The sequence below is a fragment of the Bufo bufo genome, chromosome 1 (genome assembly GCF_905171765.1).
Source record: "Bufo bufo chromosome 1, aBufBuf1.1, whole genome shotgun sequence".
Classification (NCBI taxonomy): domain Eukaryota; kingdom Metazoa; phylum Chordata; class Amphibia; order Anura; family Bufonidae; genus Bufo; species Bufo bufo.
The window spans coordinates 818,349,286-818,367,590 of NC_053389.1; the positions used below are offsets into that span (position 1 = coordinate 818,349,286).

Genomic DNA, 18,305 nt, shown 5'->3' on the forward strand with positions numbered 1-18,305 from the left:
GCACAGCCAGTGTTCGAGTTCTTTATTAATGATGCTGATCAGTTCCTCCCTCATGTGGCTCTTTTCACCAAGACTAACCAGGTGCAGAACCGTGTGACAATGCCTAGCTTTGCATAGGTGATATGCTGGAGGAGTACTGTGAACTGAGCCTAGAGGGGAGGTAGAGGACAAGGTGGAGGATGAGGAGGCAGATTTGGACAATGACACAGAAATTCCAGTATAACAACGCGAAGGCAGCATTGCCATCACCTGGCTAAGTTGCTTGTTTGCCTGGTCTATAACCACATTTATAGTGGGTTATGAACAACATATATTGTCCTTGACCACAGTTACAACTCCATATGCCAGCGCTGGTGCGACAGTGAGAGGCCCAAGGACTGGCCCACCTATTGCTAACTTACGTGTGCAGGGGTAGTACTGCTTTTTTGGAAAAGTAATGCAAGCTTGGGACTCTCCACGTTGAGTGGGCACAAGCCATCAGTTCTCTGAAATGTGCAGAGTCAACTACATGGAAAGGAAGGGACTGTACTACCAGCAACTTTGCCAGGTGCTTGTTCAGCTTCTGCGCCGTTAAATGACTGCGCGCATACTGTTGTCTTTTTGAAATCACCTTGGAGATCGAATGCTTTTGAAACAAGTGACAAGGAGGAGAGGCAACAGGAGCAATAGATGGCGATGAAGTCTATGGTAAGGAACGACAGCTTCGTTCTGCTGATGTTGAGTCCTAACTGCTAGAGAGGGGCTGCGGGCCGGTGGGAGGTGCAGCAGTTGCCTTATCAGGCTGTAACACAACACACTAAATGAGTGGCACGGTTTTCTCATGTCACTTTATGGTGACGCTCCATGTGTTGATGCAGGGTGTCGTGCCAACATTAGCACCCTGGCTGCGTCTCACCTTCTGCCCATATATCCAGCATACAGCCATGCTAACATCCCCCAGCACTGACAAGTATGGCATTTTCCCTCCACCACTGTGTGATGCCTACCTGTTGCTGCTTTTATGAGCCTGTGCACTGCTATTCTGTTAGTCATAGCAGGTAGTCTCCCAAGTAGCAGATGGTGCACCCCTCCCATGTTTTGCTGTAGATCTTCCACTCCTTTCATCCTGCTGTCTCATGGGCAGGCTGCCACCCTCGCTCCCTGATGATGATTCACCTTCACCTGACTCCCACATACGATCGGCTACATCATCATTTACATCTGTTTGGTCGTTACTTGTGTAACCCCCACCTGTTTCTTGCACACGTCTCTGACTTCTTGCACCGTGTTCTCCCACCTGTCTGTCATAATTGGTAATTGCACACCTACAGGAGTCTGCCGTAAACCTCTCCTCCAAGTCTGTGCTGGTCTTTAACTAGTGACTGTCCTCATAAATCTCATCTTCACTGAAAAGCGGAGCAGAGTTGGTGGCATACATTACTTGGCTAGCGGAAGGAGAAGCAAAAGCAAAGCAGGTTCAGGACAGGTGAGGGCACAGAGGCAGTTCCTGAGACATGCCAACTGAGCATGGTGTCAGAGGAATCCACCAATTCCTGGCTGTGTGTATCTGTTGTCACTTGATATGATTGTGAAGAGAGAGTCAACCATTCTAGTACAGTTAGATTGTTGGTCAAAACACGACTGCTGGATGACACTGGCAGCTCTGGCCTGTTGCTGCGGCTGCTGATACCACCACACCTTCTTCTGCTGCTTCTTGATCCGGCTACAGAAACATTTTTGGCACTTCCTGTTTCTTTGGAGGGCCCAAGAAACTGCCTGGTGGCCATAGTGTACAGTAACTGAATCAGTAATGTAAAGGATTAACTCTATTCAAGTAAGACGGATACAAAGGTGGACTTTGGGACCCCAAAAAATGACACAATTAACAGAATGATTATCTCTCCTATTACAGTAAGATGGATACAAAGGAAGATTTGGAACCCCAAAAAATGACTTCAGGTCACCCACAGCATTAACAGCCTTTTCAAGTATTGTATTTCTGTGTCTCTGGTGCAAAGCAGGTGTATTGCAATGATCAAAAATGCCTACTGGTCACCCACAGACTGAACAGACAGGTGAAAAGCTGTCCCTCACTGCAGCAGAGTCCTGTCTCTACACTACTTAGAGCAGAATGGCAACGCACCATGTGATCCGGCATTTATGCATTCATGGTCACATGGTGCGCCATCCAATCACAGCCATGCCAATACTAGGCATGACTGTAATGGCTTCCAAGTGCCCACAGCTTAAAAAGGTGTAAAATCCAAACACAAACTGACTTTCACGCCAATGTCAAGGTACCCAGACACTGCAATGTTCAGTACAAACCCGAACATTCCAGTCCAGGTTCACTCATCCCTATTCATGGGACCTAATCAGAATAAAATCAAAAGTTAGTCAAACTGGGTCACATTACTCAAACAAAAGAGACAATACACAGTGTCACATTACAAGCAGGGTCAAAACCAAAAGATAACGCAGACAGCACATAAAAATCACATATATCGCAAATCAACAAACTTTTTGCTAATTTCTAACCAAACATATTATTCATTGTTTAGTTTTATACTGTCTTATTTTCAGTTATAAGAAGCCTCTCCCAGTGAGCCATCTAACTATCAATTAATCTAGATGACTGGTCCCATCTGTCTACTTCAGTCACTTGAGTGCGATTATCGTGCCCGGATCCTGTGGAAATCTCTGTTTATCTGACATTATAAAATACATCAGCATGTGAGGAATTTCATCTCTGCCATCAGACCCAGCAACGCGGATATATCACATAATTTCTGAAAGTACCCCAGATTCCTCGTAACCCTCCTCTGAGGGGGATCATTAGTAAGTAGAATATAGTACCTAATATTATTTTTAGGACTATACAATTCAGGTCTTCTCAGATATGTAACTGCTTACATTTTCTCAATTTACAGGAGAAAATATGTGTGAGAAGAATCAGACACAAGTCACTCAGATACGTCTTCTTGGATTCCGAGGTCTACACAAGTACAAGACTCTTCTATTCATTGGTCTTTTCCTGACTTATGCATTTATCATTGTTGGAAACCTTCTAATCATCCTTTTAGTGACGACTTTTGACCACCTCAAAACCCCAATGTTCATCTTTCTGAAACACTTATCCATAGCTGATGTTTTAGTAACCACCAGCATTGTGCCCATGATGTTGGGCATAATATTTGACGGGGAGAGAATTTTGCCCTTTTGGGGCTGTCTCATGCAGTTGTATTCCTTTGGTATATTTGTATTTGTTCAATGTTTTCTCATTGCCGTCATGTCATATGATCGATATTTGGCAATTTGCCATCCATTGCGTTATTCTTCACTGATGAGTCCAGATCTTTGTCTCCACCTCGTTATTGGGTCATGGTTTTTAGACACTTTGTTGACATCAAGTGAGTTCTTTTTATTAATCCAGTTTGACTTCTGTGGCTTGAATTACATTGACCATTTTTTCTGTGACTTCGGCCCCATAGTGGAATTGGCCACTTCAGACACTTCCAATTTAATGGTGCAAGACTTTGTTATCTGTTTTTTAGGAATTTTCTTTCCATTTGCATTTATTATTATGACTTACCTTTGTATTTTCTTCACCATCGTTAACATTTCTTCCACTCACGGTAGAAGAAAAACCTTCTCCACTTGTAGCTCCCATCTGACCACAGTGTGTGCATTTTATGGAACCATAATTACAGTCTACATGGCTCCATCTGAAGGAAGCACATCCAATACCAATAAATACAGATCTCTCTTGTACATAATAGTGACACCAGTGATGAACCCCATCATCTACAGCCTGAGGAATAACGAGATCAAGAGAGCTATCCAAAAGATGATGAGATCAATCTTTCAGAATGGATGGAAAAGATGAAACATTTGCTCCAAAGGTGATATGCTACATAATGGCCTCCTTAAACATTGTTTTCATAAAATCACCAGCATTGTCTTGACCTGCAACATGTGCTATGGCTAGAGATGAGCAAATCGAAGTTGACGAAGTGGAATTCGATCCGTATTTCAGGAAAAATTTGATTCGTCCTGAAGTCAAATCTCCTTGTGCTTCGTGATAAATCAGATTTTTTTGTAAAATGGCTGCTGTACGTGTAGGGACATGGATCAAGGAACTCTGGGAACAAGGGATCACCCACAATGCCATGCATGCAGCCAATCAGCAGCTAGCCAGCCCATGTGATGTCATAGCTTTATAGAAAGCCTGAGCCTGCTCGGTCTCCACCATTTTTCTGTGAACTTAGTGCAGGGAGAGATGTGACAGGCACTAGCGACAGTGACTAGGAAAGACTTTATTCAAAGGAAAGATTATTCATAGTGTAGTGATATAATAGGGAGGCATTGTCCACACTATAGGGAGAGAGCAAGGACCAATAGGACAGTGTTAAGCCTGGGTAATAGGAGCTATTCTATTACACCTTGCTGCACTAATTGTTGATACAAAGTGCTGTAATACTACTGATTTTAGGTTGTTTGCATTCTTTAATACATCAGTAATTCCAGTAATCCTTGATTCTGTTATTGGGGTAAAAGTTCGGTCTGATACTAAAGATGTTAAGGTGCTTATTTGCAATATATAAGTATATCCATTCATAGTTGATTCTGTAGTGAAATTGCAGTCTGATACGTTTTGTTGTGTATTTATTTTATATGTAAGTACTTCCATCCATCCTTGATTCTGGAATGAAAATGGAATCTGATAGAATCAGTTTTGGGGTGTATTTTGTTTATGTAAAAGTACATCCATTCATCTTTGATTCTGGGGTGAACTTGCCGTCTGATACTATTGCTCTTCTACCCTTGAAGTTACTTTTTCTGTACAGTATGTTGGACAGACAGGTGACAGGCCTTTCTAAGGGGACAGTCGGTGGCCAAAATGTTTCTGGAGCAGGCAAAAGTAGCACCAGAAGAGGGGGGGGGGAGAATGGTAGCAACAGTCCCAGTGACGAACCAGAGCTTCCAGTGTCACCCAGCGATCGTGTTTTGACCAACAATCCAACTATCCTTGAAAGTTTGACTCGGTCTTCAACTTTGTCGCAAGTGACATCAGACACCCCCAGCCAAGAGTTGGTGAGTTTTTCTGACACAACACTTAGTTGGCATGGCTCGGGAACAAGCTCTGTGCCCCCACTTGTCCTAACCTGCTTTTTTGATTTTCTGTTCCTTCAGCTCGAGAAGTATTGCATGCCGTCAGCTCGGCTCCACTTTTCAGCGAGGACGAACCTTTAGATGACAGTCAGCAGTTACTGCCAATATAAGTAGTGAAGGAGAGATCCTCTGCTTCTTATGGTAGACAGGCAAGTAGCGATGATGAGAGTCGAGTGGGAGCTGGTGTTGCGAACGGTCAGGCTCCTGGCCCTGAGACCATTGAGGGTGACATCAGTGATGTGCATAAGTAGACAGATGGGGTTGCACTCGTTTGTCCAGTCTGTGAAGTGCTTCAGTGGAGTGGAGGTGCTCCAAATCGATAGTAATAAGAGAAATACCACCGCACACTCAGGGATATCATGCAAGTAAAAGATTTTTATTTTAGCATATCCTCCAATAGGTACATAAATGATAGCGGAGAAATATCAATATTGTTACTGTGACTCCAAATCTTTTGACGTTTCGGTCGCCACAGATCTTGGTCACAAAAAGTCACAGAATGGAGTGTAGGGTCTGTGGAGGACCCCCGTGGAGGGGGAAGACGCTGTAGGCCAGTTTGACTGTCACATTGGCCTATAGCGTCTTCCCCCGCAGCGCGTTCCCGCTGTTCCACGGGGGTCCTCCACAGACCCTACACTCCATTCTGTGACTTTTTGTGACCAAGGTCCGTGGCGACCGAAACGTCAAAAGATTTGGAGTCACAGTAACAATATTGATATCTCTCCGTTATCATTTATGTACCTATTGGAGGATATGCTAAAATAAAAAATCTTTTACTTGCATGATATCCCTTAGTGTGTGGTGCTATTTCTCTTATTACTATCAGTGACATGCAGACAGTAGCGGATGATGATGATGTAGCCAATCGCATGTGGGAGCCGGGTGAAGAGGGGGCTTCTTCATTATCAGGAGAAGAGGGTAGCAGCTTGTGCATGAGGCAGCGTGTGAGCCAGCAAGGTGGTCGTGAGTCAGCAGGGTGGCAGCTGTGAAGATCTGGAGCTAAACATGCCTGGGGTAGACCACCTGCTAAGCAGGAGCCTACCCGTCCAGAAAGAAGTAGCGGTGCACGGGTTCACGGAGGCAGCAGTAGCAGGCAGTCAGCACGGAGTGGTGGGGATAAAATGCCATTCTTGGTGTGGGAATTTTTCATCCAGGCACCGGAGGACGTCAGCATGGCCATTTGTAGAATATGTGGGCAGAAGGTGAAGTGTGGCCAGGGTGCCAATGTTGGCACCACGGCCCTGCGTCAACACATGCAGCATCACCATAAAGTGGCCTGGGAATACCGTGGAGGTAATATAGTGGTGCAGCCTGATGCAGCAACCACTGCATCACCCATTGGCCCGCACCTATTCTCTATTAGAATAGCAGCAGAAGCAAGCTTTGTTTCCTACCCATTATCTACTGGTCCTGATGCTCCAGCTACTCTTACTCCTACTCCTCATCACTCATTTAGTTAGCAATCGATTACAGAGGCAATTTCAAAAAGACAACAGTATGCGTGCATTCATCCAATGAAGCAGAAGCTGAACATGCTCCTGGCCAAATTGATGGTACTACAGTCTCTCCCTTTCCATATGGTGGACTCTGCACCTTTCAGAGAACTGAGGGCTTGTGCAGAGCCAAGGTGGAGAGTCCCAAGCCTGCATTTTTTCTTGAAAAAGGCAGTACCAGTTGCTTGCGTGCTGACAACAGCTTTATCAACATTCGGCAGATGACTACTGGCTCTCCACCATGTTAGACTTTCGCTACTGGTCCAAAATGGGAACCTTTTTTGCACCCACTGAGAGGGAAGATAAACTGAACTATAATTGAGACATTCTATGTAGTCAGTTGGCTGCTGCCTATGTGCCCCATGCCCATCCTCACGAAGGTCTAACCTAACATTCTACTACCAGGGCTGCTGGGGGGAAGGGGGTTGAGGCAGTAGCAGTACCAGCTCCATCAGCAGCAACTTAAATCTAGAGTTTCTAATGAGCAGTTTTCTTCACCCTCCTAGTGAAGAAACCACCCACCAGCAGCAGCAAGGCTTGGAGCATAACCTGAACCAGCAGGTGGAGGCATACCTGGACTACATCCTGCCACCCCAGATCCAAGATCCCCTGGACTACTGGGCAGCCAAACTTTATTTGTGGCAGCAACTGGCCGAGTTTGCCCTGGACATGCTTTTCTGCACGGCCAGTAGTGTGGCATCAGAACGGGTGTTTAGTATGGCGGGGGGAATGGTTACCCAAATAGTTACCCCAAGGAGAACTTTCCTTTCCAGACAAAATGTGGAGAGACTGACCTTTGTAAAGATGAATCAGGCGTGGATAAGACAGGATTTTCACACACCAATGCCTGATACATCAGACTAGATCATTCTGGGTGCCACACCCAAACATTGTCATAAGAAACCTGTTTCTTCTGGCTACATGCTTCAGCCACTATTTTGATGCTGCCACCCGCCTGATGTCACACACCTGCTGCCATGTGCTACTACTGCCACCCACCATCTTGTGCTGTTACTGCGACTGCTGTTGCTCCCCACCTCCCCACTTTGTGACTGGTCCACTGTGTAGACTCCTTATGCGGTTGCCACACTCCCCACTCTATGACAAGGCCGCTATTGTCCCTGTTTGGTCTTATTGATATCACCATTTATATTACCCTTCTTCTGATCTGTCAGAAGGATGGATATATGAGAAACACAACAGGTGCAGCTGTAAGGCCTGTTTCACACTGTATCACACAGTCCCTATTGTGCATCATGATTTGGAAGCCAAAAGCAGGAGTGGGTACAAAACACAGAATACATGCAAACTTTCATGTGTCATCTCTGTTTTGGATCCACTCATGTTTTGTTTTTTTGACCTTAGCAATACTGATGGCTTACTGACCAAATGATGACCATTTGACGGCGCATGCTCAAAAGACAGGAACCGTTTTTTGGAGGTTGTTCTTATGATCGATCAGAAGAAGGGCAAAATAAGCAGTGACGTTAACACAAATTTACTCCTTACACCCTCTCCACTCTGTCGGGGGCTCTACTTGTATCAGCGTTTAATAGAACAGGATCTGTAGACATCTATGTGGAATCAGCTGACGGTGTTAATGGAGTGCACTCTTTCACTCTATAGTAGAATCTTGGGCCTCTGCACAGTTCTTTATACCTGACGCTAAAATTGACCTGTAAGGCTGAGTTCACACTTGAATTATTTGGTCAGTTTTGGCCTGTGACTGTCCAAATAAGTGAAGTGTGCAGTGATTCTAAGAGCGACGCCTGTCATCTGCATGTCATACTGACTCACAGTATTATTTCACTACCACAGCAGACTCCCTATGTGTGTTACTGCAAGGCACAGTGTTCTACACCACTATACAGGCTCTCTGCAGTCCGGAAACAGCTGTTTTTTTAACATGATTTGTCATGAATAGGGATGAGCGAAGTTCGGGTTCTCCTGGTTTTGCAGAACTTTAGGTCAAAGTTCGGCTTCGAGACCCGAACTTGATCCACACTTGACCCTGAACTCGGATCCCATTGAAGTCAATGGGGACCCAAACTTCACTTTATTATTTTTCGTTATAACATGGTTATAGCGGAACACATAATGCAAAATAATATGGCAATTTAGGGGTTAAAAAAATAAATCACTTCATCCACTTGAACTTGCTGCCACAGTGTCCTCTATCTTCTTTCAGCAGGACCTGCAAAAGGTCTAAAACTGATAAGGGGCATGGAGGGTCTTAGATATGAAGAAAGATGAGAATAATTAAATTTATTTAGTCTTAAAAACAGACGTCTAAGGGGGGACATGATTAACCTGTACAAATATATAAATAAGCCATAGAAAAAAAACTGTTCCATGTAAAATGCGCTCAAAAGACAAGGTGGCACTGCCTCCAATTGGAGAGGAAAAAGTTCAGTCTCCAGAAGAGTCAAAGCTTCTTTACTGTAAGAACTGTGAAGCTGTGGAATAGACTTCCTCAGGACGTGGTCACAACAGGAACAGTGGACAGTTTTAACCCCTTAAGGACCTAGCCATTTTTCAACCTAAGGACCAGGCCATTTTTAGCAAATCTGACATGTGTCACTTTATGTCGTAATAACTTTAAAATGCTTTTACTTATCCAGGTCATTCTGAGAATGTTTTCTCGTCACATATTGTACTTCATGACACTGGTAAAACTGAGTCAAAAAATCTCATTTTTATTTATAAAAAAATATCAAATTTACCAAAAATTTAGGAAAAATTCAAAATTTTCAAAATTTCTATTTCTCTGTGTTTAAAACAGACAGTGATACCTCCTAAACAGTTATTACTTTACATTTCCCATATGTCTATGATCATGTTTGGATCATTTTGTAAATAAAAAAATTTTTTGCGACGATAGAAGGCTTAGAAGTTTAGAATCAAATCTTAAAATTTTAAAGAAAATTTCCAAAACCCAATTTTTAAGGACCAGTTCAGGTCCGAAGTCACTTTGTGAGGCTTACATAATAGAAACTACCAATAAATGGCCACATTTTACAAACTACACCCCTCAAGGTATTAAAAACTGATTTTACAAACTTTGTTAACCCTTTAGGTGTTCCACAAGAATTAATGGAAAATGGAGATAAAATTTCAGAATTTCCCTTTTTTGGCAGATTTTCTATTTTAATAATTTTTTTTCCCCACTAACGAAGCAAGGGTTAACAGCCAAACAAAACTCAATATTCATTGCTCTGATTCTGTAGTTTACAGAAACACCCCATATGTGGTCGTAATTTGTTGTACGGGCACACGGCAGGGCGCAGAAGGAAAGAAACAAATATGTTTTTGGAAGGCAGATTTCACTGGGATATTTTTAAGCTGCCATGTCACATTTGAAGATGCACCCCTAAAGTAAAAACTCTAAAAAAAATAACAATTTTGGAAACTATGGGATAAGGTGGCAGTTTTGTTGGTACTATTTTAGGGTACATATGATTTTTGGTTGCTCTATATTACACTTTTTGTGAGGCAAGGTAACAAAAAATAGCAGTTTTGGTTTTTTTATTTTTTGTCATTTACAATGTTTATCTGACAGGTTAGATCATGTGGTATATTTATAAAGCATTTTGTTACAGACACGACAATACTAAATATGACTACTTTTTTTGGTTGTTTGTTTCAGTTTTACATAATAAAGCATTTTTGAAACAAATGATTTTTTAGTGTCTCCATATTCTGAAAGTGACTGTCTTATGTAGGGGCTAATTTTTTTTTGTATTTGATGCCAGTTTAATTGGTACTATTTTAGGGTGCATATGACTTTTTGATCGCATGCTATTACACTTTTTGTGATGTAAGGTGACAAAAAATAGCTTTTTTGGCACACTTTTTATTTTTTTTATTTTTACGGTGTTCACCTGAGGGGTTAGGTCATGTGATATTTTTATAGAGCAGATTGTTACGGACGTGTCAATACTAGGGTTGAGCGAACTCGAACTGTAAAGTTCGGATTCGTACCGTACTTTAGGATTTTTGGACCCCGGACCTGGACCCTAACTTTTCAGTAAAAGTTCGAGTTCGGTGTTCGGCGAGTTAATGGCACTTTTTGAAAGGCTGCAGAACAACCAATCGACAAGCGTTTAACTTGTGTGCCCTTAGAAGCCATCACAGCCATGCCTACTAATGGCGTCACTGGGATTGGCCAGTGCAGCATGTGACCCAGCCTCTAAATAAGCTGGAGTCACGTAGCGCTGCATGTTACTCTGCTGTGCTTAGTGTAGGGATAGGATGCTGCTGCTGTGAGGGAGAGAATAGGACAGAATCTTTAATCTGAAGTGCTTGTTAACTCAGCGATCTACATAGCACTGGGTCACTGAGCCCAGTGACCCAGAAAAATAACTTTTATACGTCTGTTAGTTAGGTGGGCGGCGGCGGCCATTTTATGCAAGTTCTGTGCACCAGCACAGCATATGTGCATTTGTGACAGTCAAATAGAAGCTTGAAATACTGCAATTATATTCAGGGTTTAAAAAAAATCACCCATTTTTGACAAGAACCTACATCTGTGGCCTTTGTAGCATTTGTCTGTGTGCAATTTAAACTTGAAATACTGCAATCATTTTCTGGGTTTTAAAAAAACTAAATTTTTATTTGGGCAAAATACTAAATTTTACAGCCCTGGTTGCATCTGTCAGTGTGAAATACAAGCGTTAGATACTGCTGTTATATTCTGGTATTAAAAAAAAACACCCATTTTGGGCAAGATAAAAAATTTGCGGCCTTTGCTGCATTTCTGACAGTCCAATACAAGCGTGATATACCGCTGTTATATTCTGGTATTCTTAAAACAGCCCTTTTGTGAAAGATAATACAGTTGTGGCCTTTGTAGCACTTGTGACAGTCAAATACAAAGTTTAAATACTGCAGTTATATTCTTGGTTTAAAAAAACACCCATTTTTTGCAATACCCTACATCTGGTGCCTTTGCTGCATTTGTCACAGTGAAATACAAGCGTTAGATACTGCTGTTATATTCTGGTTTTAAAAAACACCCATTTTGGGCAAGATAATAAATTTGCATCCTTTGCTGCATTTTTGACAGTCCAATACAAGCGTTAGATAGTGCTGTTATATTCTTGTTTTAAAAAAAAACACCCATTTTGGGCAAGATAATAAATTTGCCTCCTTTGCTGCATTTCTGACAGTCCAATAAAAGAGTGATATACCGCTGTTATATTCTGGTATTCTTAAAACAGTCATTTTGGGCAGGATAATACATTTGTGGCCTTTGTTGCATTTGTGACAGTCAAATACAAAGTTTAAATACTGCAGTTATATTTTTGGTTTAAAAAAAATCAATTTTTTTGTTGCAAGACCCTACATCTGGGGCCTTTGCTGCATTTGTCACAGTGAAATACAAGCTTGAAATACTGCAATTATATTCTGTTTGTTTTTTTAAAACACCCATTTTTTTTAAATACCCTACATCTGGGGCCTTTGCTGCATTTGTCACAGTGAAATACAAGCATTAGATACTGCTGTAATATTCTGGCATAAAAAAACACCCATTTTGGGCAAGATAATAAATATGCCGCCTTTGCTGCATTTCTGACAGTCCAATAAAAGAGTGATATACCGCTGTTATATTCTGTTATAAAAAAACACCCATTTTGGGAAAGATAATACATTTGTGCCTTTGTTGCATTTGTGACAGTCAAATACAAAGTTTAAATACTGCAGTTATATTCTTGGTTTAAAAAAAAATAAAAAATTTTTTGCAAGACCCTACATCTGGGGCCTTTGCTGCATTTGTCACAGTGAAATACAACTAGTCAAAACTGCAGTTACATTGTTGGTTGACAAATTCACATTTTTTGGGACAGTGAATTAATTGTATAAAATTTGCCTGCCACACTGTTGTGTGACCTCAAGAAATTTTTCCTCTATATGACACCGGCACTGCCTTACTCTCAGTGAACTTAACTGTTGACTATTGGCAGTTACATTGTCGCCTGACAAAAACCATCTGTTAGTTTGAACGCAAAGAATGAGGAGAGCTTCAAATAAGGGACGTGGCCCCGGTCGTGGTACTGCTAATGGAGCTCCTGCTGCAGGGAGAGGACGTGGTCGATCTGTGCCAGCTACACGCACAAGTGAAACACCTTCCTCAGGTGCGAGTAGGTGACAGAACACGCAGCGGTATTTGGTCGGGCCGAAAGCGGCTCTACGAATGGTGAGGCCAGAACAAGTACAGGCGATAGTAGATTGGGTGGCTGACAGTGCCTCCAGTTCCTTCACATTGTCTCCCACCCAGTCTCCTGCTGAAAGATCAGAGTTGGCACCTGCAGCCGATGTCCATCAGTCCTACACCTCGCCCCCTTGCAAATCAGCCAAGCAGTTTGAGCCCCAAGTCATGGAGAAGTTTCTTCTGCTTTTTGATGACTCTGCTAGCAGGGTTTCCCAGGGCCATCCACATAGCCCTGCCCCAGAAGTGGAAGAGATTGAGTGCACCGATGCCCAACCACTTATGTTTCAGGAAGAGCACATGGGAGGACCACCGCAGCACGTCTCGGATGATGACGAAACACAGGTGCCAACTGCTGTGGCTTTCTGCAGTGTGCAGACCGACAAGGAGGGCAGGGGTGAAGACTGGGTGGAAGATGATGTTGAGGACGATAAGGTCCTTGACCACACATGGAATCAAGATCATGCGAGTGACCTGTGTAGTTTGGAGCAAGAGGCGGTGGTCGCACAGAGCCACCAGCACAGCAGAAGAGGGAGCAGGGTGCAAAAGCGGAGCGACCATCCCCTAGACAGTATGCCTGATACTGCCCACCACAGCAAAGGGCTGAGCACACCAAAGTCAGCTCCAAGGAGTTCCCTGGCGTGGCTGTTATTCAGACAATGTGCTGATGACAAAACACGAGTGGTTTGCACGCGGTTCAATCAGAGCCTGAAGCAAGGCATAAACGTTCTCAACCTGAGCACAACCTGCATGACCAGGCATCTAAGTGCAAAGCACGAGCTGTAGTGGAGTAGACACCTCAAAAACAAAGAAAGGTCTCTGGCTCCTCCTGCTTCCTCTTCTGCTGCAGAGTCGGCCTCTTTATCCACCTCTGAAGTGACAGTGGCACCTGCCACCCCGCAAACAGAGGATCTGCCAGCAACGCCAGCACCTGAGTCACCAAGCATCTCCACAATATCCCATGAAAGAGTTCAACTCTCCATCTCCCAAACACTAGAGCGAAGAAGAAAGTACTGGCTTATGAAATGCTGTCATTCCGTCTGGTGGAGGCGAAGAGTTTTAAAGGCCTTATGGCGGTGTCTGTCCCACAGTACGTCGTGCTCAGCCGCCACTACTTTTCCAGGCGATCCATCCCTTCCCTGTGCAGCGTACTCAAGTTGTGTTTAGAAGTGTTCCTGGGTGATGTAGTGCAATAGACACTAACCTGGTACGGCTGACTCTCTGCAAAGGCAGGTGATGATGGAAAATGTTCGTGACGCCAGTGCCAATTAAACGGTGGCACGCCGTTTGCTGATAGTAGGAATAACTGAAGAACACGTGAGGTTAAAGCAGAACTCCAACTTTAGTAGTCATCATCAATATAGGGACATTAATGGAATCGCAGTTCCTTTGCATACAGTCGATCTTGCAATACGGTTGATGCAGGCAATTCAGTTACAGCAAGGTGATTTCGGAGTGTTAAACACAGGACTTGCAGTACAGGCCGTTTGCACTCTATTCCTGTCTGATCCTGGAACATAGAAATTCTTCTCCAAGGTCCAATGCCCTGCTCTGGCGTATATCCTTGGGTTTTATTCTATTAAAGTACCTCCTCTGTAGACTTAAGTACCTCTTGCTTTCCTTGGCTTGCCTCTGTCCCTCTCAGCTTCCTCCAGCTCTAGAAACTTCTGAACTCTAGACTCAACTCACTTCAGACTCCCTTTTCCTTCCCTGACTGGGCCTTATATAAACTAGGGCTCCCTAGCTCCCTCTAGTGACTAAGAGTTGGAATGACACCCCTAGCAGGCCTGTACATGCAAGTTTCACAGTAACAGGGAAATACATAGCATTACATTACATGACATTTTATAAAGATGACATATACCAACTTCCCCATAAATAAGGAGGGACGACAGCACACCAAGTGACCTTTGGTAGTGACGGGTATTACAGTCCCCGTACACTACACCTGCACAACCAAGTGGGGGACAAAATCAGGTGTGCACTGCGCAACGCCATCTGTGGCAAGGTCCACCTAACTACGGTTACGTGGACCAGTAAGCATGGTCAGGGATGTTATATCTCCCTAACAGCACACTGGGTAAATGCAGTGGCAGCTGGGCCTGAGGTGGATAGCAGTTTTGCGCATGTCCTTCCACCACCGAGGATTGCAGGGCGCTTCAGTTTTCCTGTTGCTTCCTACTCCTCTTTCTCATCCTCTACCACCTCCTCATCCGGTCAGCGTAACACCTTCACCACTAACTTTAGCACAGCCGGGGTAAAAGACAGTAGGCAGTTTTAAAACTTATCTGTTTGGGGGACAAACCCCATACTGCGCAGGAACTGTGGAGGGGCATGGAACAACAGACCGATGAGTGGTTGGTGCCAGTGAGCCTCAAGCCCGGCCTGGTATGTCAGAGCTGCTCCAGAAAGTGTTGGCCGTCTGTGCGCGCATTTGGCGTTCTCACCCTGCTGCTGCTTTCCTGTCAGCGCTGCAGCGTAACTTAGGCCTTCCCATTCACCGCCTAAAATGCGACGTGCCCACAAGGTGGAACTCCACCTTGCACATGCTGGCTAGACTGTGCGAGCAGCAGCAGGCGATAATGGAGTTTCAGCTGCAGCACGCACGGGTCAGTCGCTCTGCGGAACAGCACCACTTCACCACCAATGACTGGGCCTCCCTGCGAGACATGTGTGCCTTGTTGCGCTGTTTTGAGTACTCCACCAACATGGCCAGTGCCGATAACGCTGTTCTCAGTGTTACTATCCCACTTTTATGCCTCCTTGAAAAGACGCTTCGGGCAATGATGGAAGAGGATGTGGCACAGGAGGAGGAGGAGGAAGAGGGATCATTTCATAGGGTTTCAGGCCAGTCATTCACAAGTGGCTCCTAGGGTGGGTTCCTGCAGCCACAAATCCCAGGTACACAATTGTCCAGACAGGAGGATGACGAGGTGGAGGATGAGGAGGAGGAGATGAATGAGGAGGAGGAACCATGTTCACAGCAGGGTGGAACCCAGACCAGCTCATGGCCATCACTGGTGTGTGGCTAGGGGAATACAGAGGACACAGACGATACACCCCCCACAGAGGACAGCTTTTCGTTGCCTCTGGGCAGCCTGGCACACATGAGAGATTACATGCTGCAGTGTCCCCTCAACGACCGCCGATTTCTAACTTGTGCTGATCACTGGGTGGCCACGCTGCTGGATACCCGTTACAAGGACAACGTACCGTCCGTAATTCCCTCACTGAAGTGTGATCATAAGATGCGCGGGTACAAACGCACCTGACAGCGGGTGCACAGTGGAAGCACAAGCACCTCAGAAGGCAGGGTTAGCATGGCCGAAATGTGGAAAAGCTTTGTCAGCACGCCACAACAACCAGCACCACCAGCTGATTTGGAACGTCTTAGCAGGAGCCAGCATTTCAGCAACATGGTGGAGCAGTATGTGTGCACACGCCTATACGTACTGAATGATGGCTCTGCCCCCTTCAACTTCTGGGTCTCCAAATTGGGCACATGGGCTGAGCTTGCCCTTTACTCCTTTGAGGTGCTGGCCTGCCCTGCAGCCAGTGTATTATCTGAACGTGTGTTTAGCACGGCAGGGGGCGTTATCACAGACAAGCTCAGCCGCCTGTTCACAGCCAATGTGGACAAGCGCACATTCATTAAAATGAACTACTTGTCCATTCCTTGTGCAGAATAGACATGTATACCGGCCTTACCCAGCAATTGTTATACTACAGCGCAATTGCTTATTGTTGTATTTTTTTTATTTTCCACTCTTTTGGGGTGTACACTAATTTAAACAAAAAAAACAAAAAACTGTGTTGGCTACCTCGTCCTCCTCCACCGCCACTTCCACCTACACTGGTACATCCACCTCCTCCTCAACCTCCTACTCCATATAGACCTCCATCTCATAGATCAAGATACTTTTTTTTTTAACGTATTTTACTTTATTTTAAGTAATTTCACTAATTTGTCTGATACATTGTTGGGTTACATATCCCAAATTTTTGGCTGTGATATACCCCTGCTCTACCTAGTGGACAGGATTATAAATTTCACTAATTTGTCTGTTACATTTTCGGTTGAAATTCACCAATTTTTGGCTGTGATATACCCCTGCTCTACCTAGTAAACAGGTTAATAAATTTCACAAATTTGTCTGTTACATTGTCAGGTGAAATTCACCAATTTTTGGCTGTGATATACCCCTGCTCTACCTAGTGGACAGGCTTACCCATTTTGGGCAAGATAATACATTTGTGCCTTTGTTGCATTTGTCACAATCAAATACAAAGTTTAAATACTGCAGTTATATTCTTGATTTAATTTTTTTTTTTTTGCAAGACCCTACATCTGGGGCCTTTGCTGCATTTGTCACAGTGAAATACAAGCTTGTAATATTGCAATTATATTCTGGTTTTGAAAAAACACAAATTTTTTGCAAGACACTACATCTGGAGCCTTTTGTCACAATCAAATACAACCAGTCAATACTGCACTTACATTGTTGGTTGACAAATTCACATTTCTTGGGACAGTGAATTAATTGTATAAAATTTGCCTGCCACACTGTTGTGTGACCTCAAGAATTTTTTCCTCTTTATGACACCGGCACTGCCTTACTCTCAGTGAACTTAACTGTTGACTATTGGCAGTTACATTGTCGCCTGACAAAAACCATCTGTTAGTTTGGTGGGTGAACGCAAAGAATGAGGAGAGCTTCAGATAAGGGACGTGGCCCCGGTTGTGGTACTGCTAGTGGAGCTCCTGCTGCAGGGAGAGGACGTGGTTGAAATTCAGCAATTTTTGGCTGTGATATACCCCTGCTCTACCTAGTGGACAGGTTAATAAATGTCACTAATTTGTCTGTTATATTGTCGGGTGAAATTCACCAATGTTTGGCTGTGATATACCCCTGCTCTACCTAGTAGACAGGTTAATACATTTCACTAATTTGTCTGTTACATTGTTGGGTGAAATTCAAAAATTTTTGGCTGTGATATACCCCTGCTCTACCTAGTAGACACGTTAATAAATTTCACTAATTTGTCTGTTACATTGTCAGGTGAAATTCACCAATTTCTGGCTGTGATATACCCCTGCTCTACCTAGTATACAGGTAAATAAATTTCAATAATTTCTCTGTTACATAGTTGAGTGATATTCACCAATTTTTGGCTGTGATATACCCCTGCTCTACCTAGTGGACAAGGAAATACATTTCACTAATTCGTCTGTTACATTCTTGGGTGACATTTTACCATTTTTGCCGTGAATAAACCCCTGCTCTGCATAGGTGACAGGGACCTAAATTTCAAAAAATCGTCTGTTACATTGTCAGGTGACATTTTACCAATTTTGTCGTGAATAAACCCCTGCTCTGCATAGGTGACAGATACCTAATTTTTGTAAAATCGTCTGTTCAATTGGTGGGTGACATGAACATAGTTTTGCCATG

The 18,305-nt window shown here is 43.7% G+C and overlaps 1 protein-coding gene across 1 annotated transcript; it reads left to right on the plus strand.

Annotated features, from left to right (window-relative positions):
* Positions 1-2,917: 2,917 nt before the first annotated feature.
* Positions 2,918-3,865, plus strand: LOC120989189 (olfactory receptor 10A7-like). The gene has a single exon (XM_040417125.1). It carries the CDS (start codon positions 2,918-2,920, stop codon positions 3,863-3,865), a length of 948 nt encoding a protein of 315 aa, XP_040273059.1.
* The last annotated feature ends 14,440 nt before the right edge of the window (positions 3,866-18,305 follow it).

Coding starts and splice junctions, on each gene's coding strand:
- LOC120989189 (XM_040417125.1), top strand. CDS start 2,918: ATGTGTGAGAAGAATCAGACACAAGTCACTCAGATACGTCTTCTTGGA.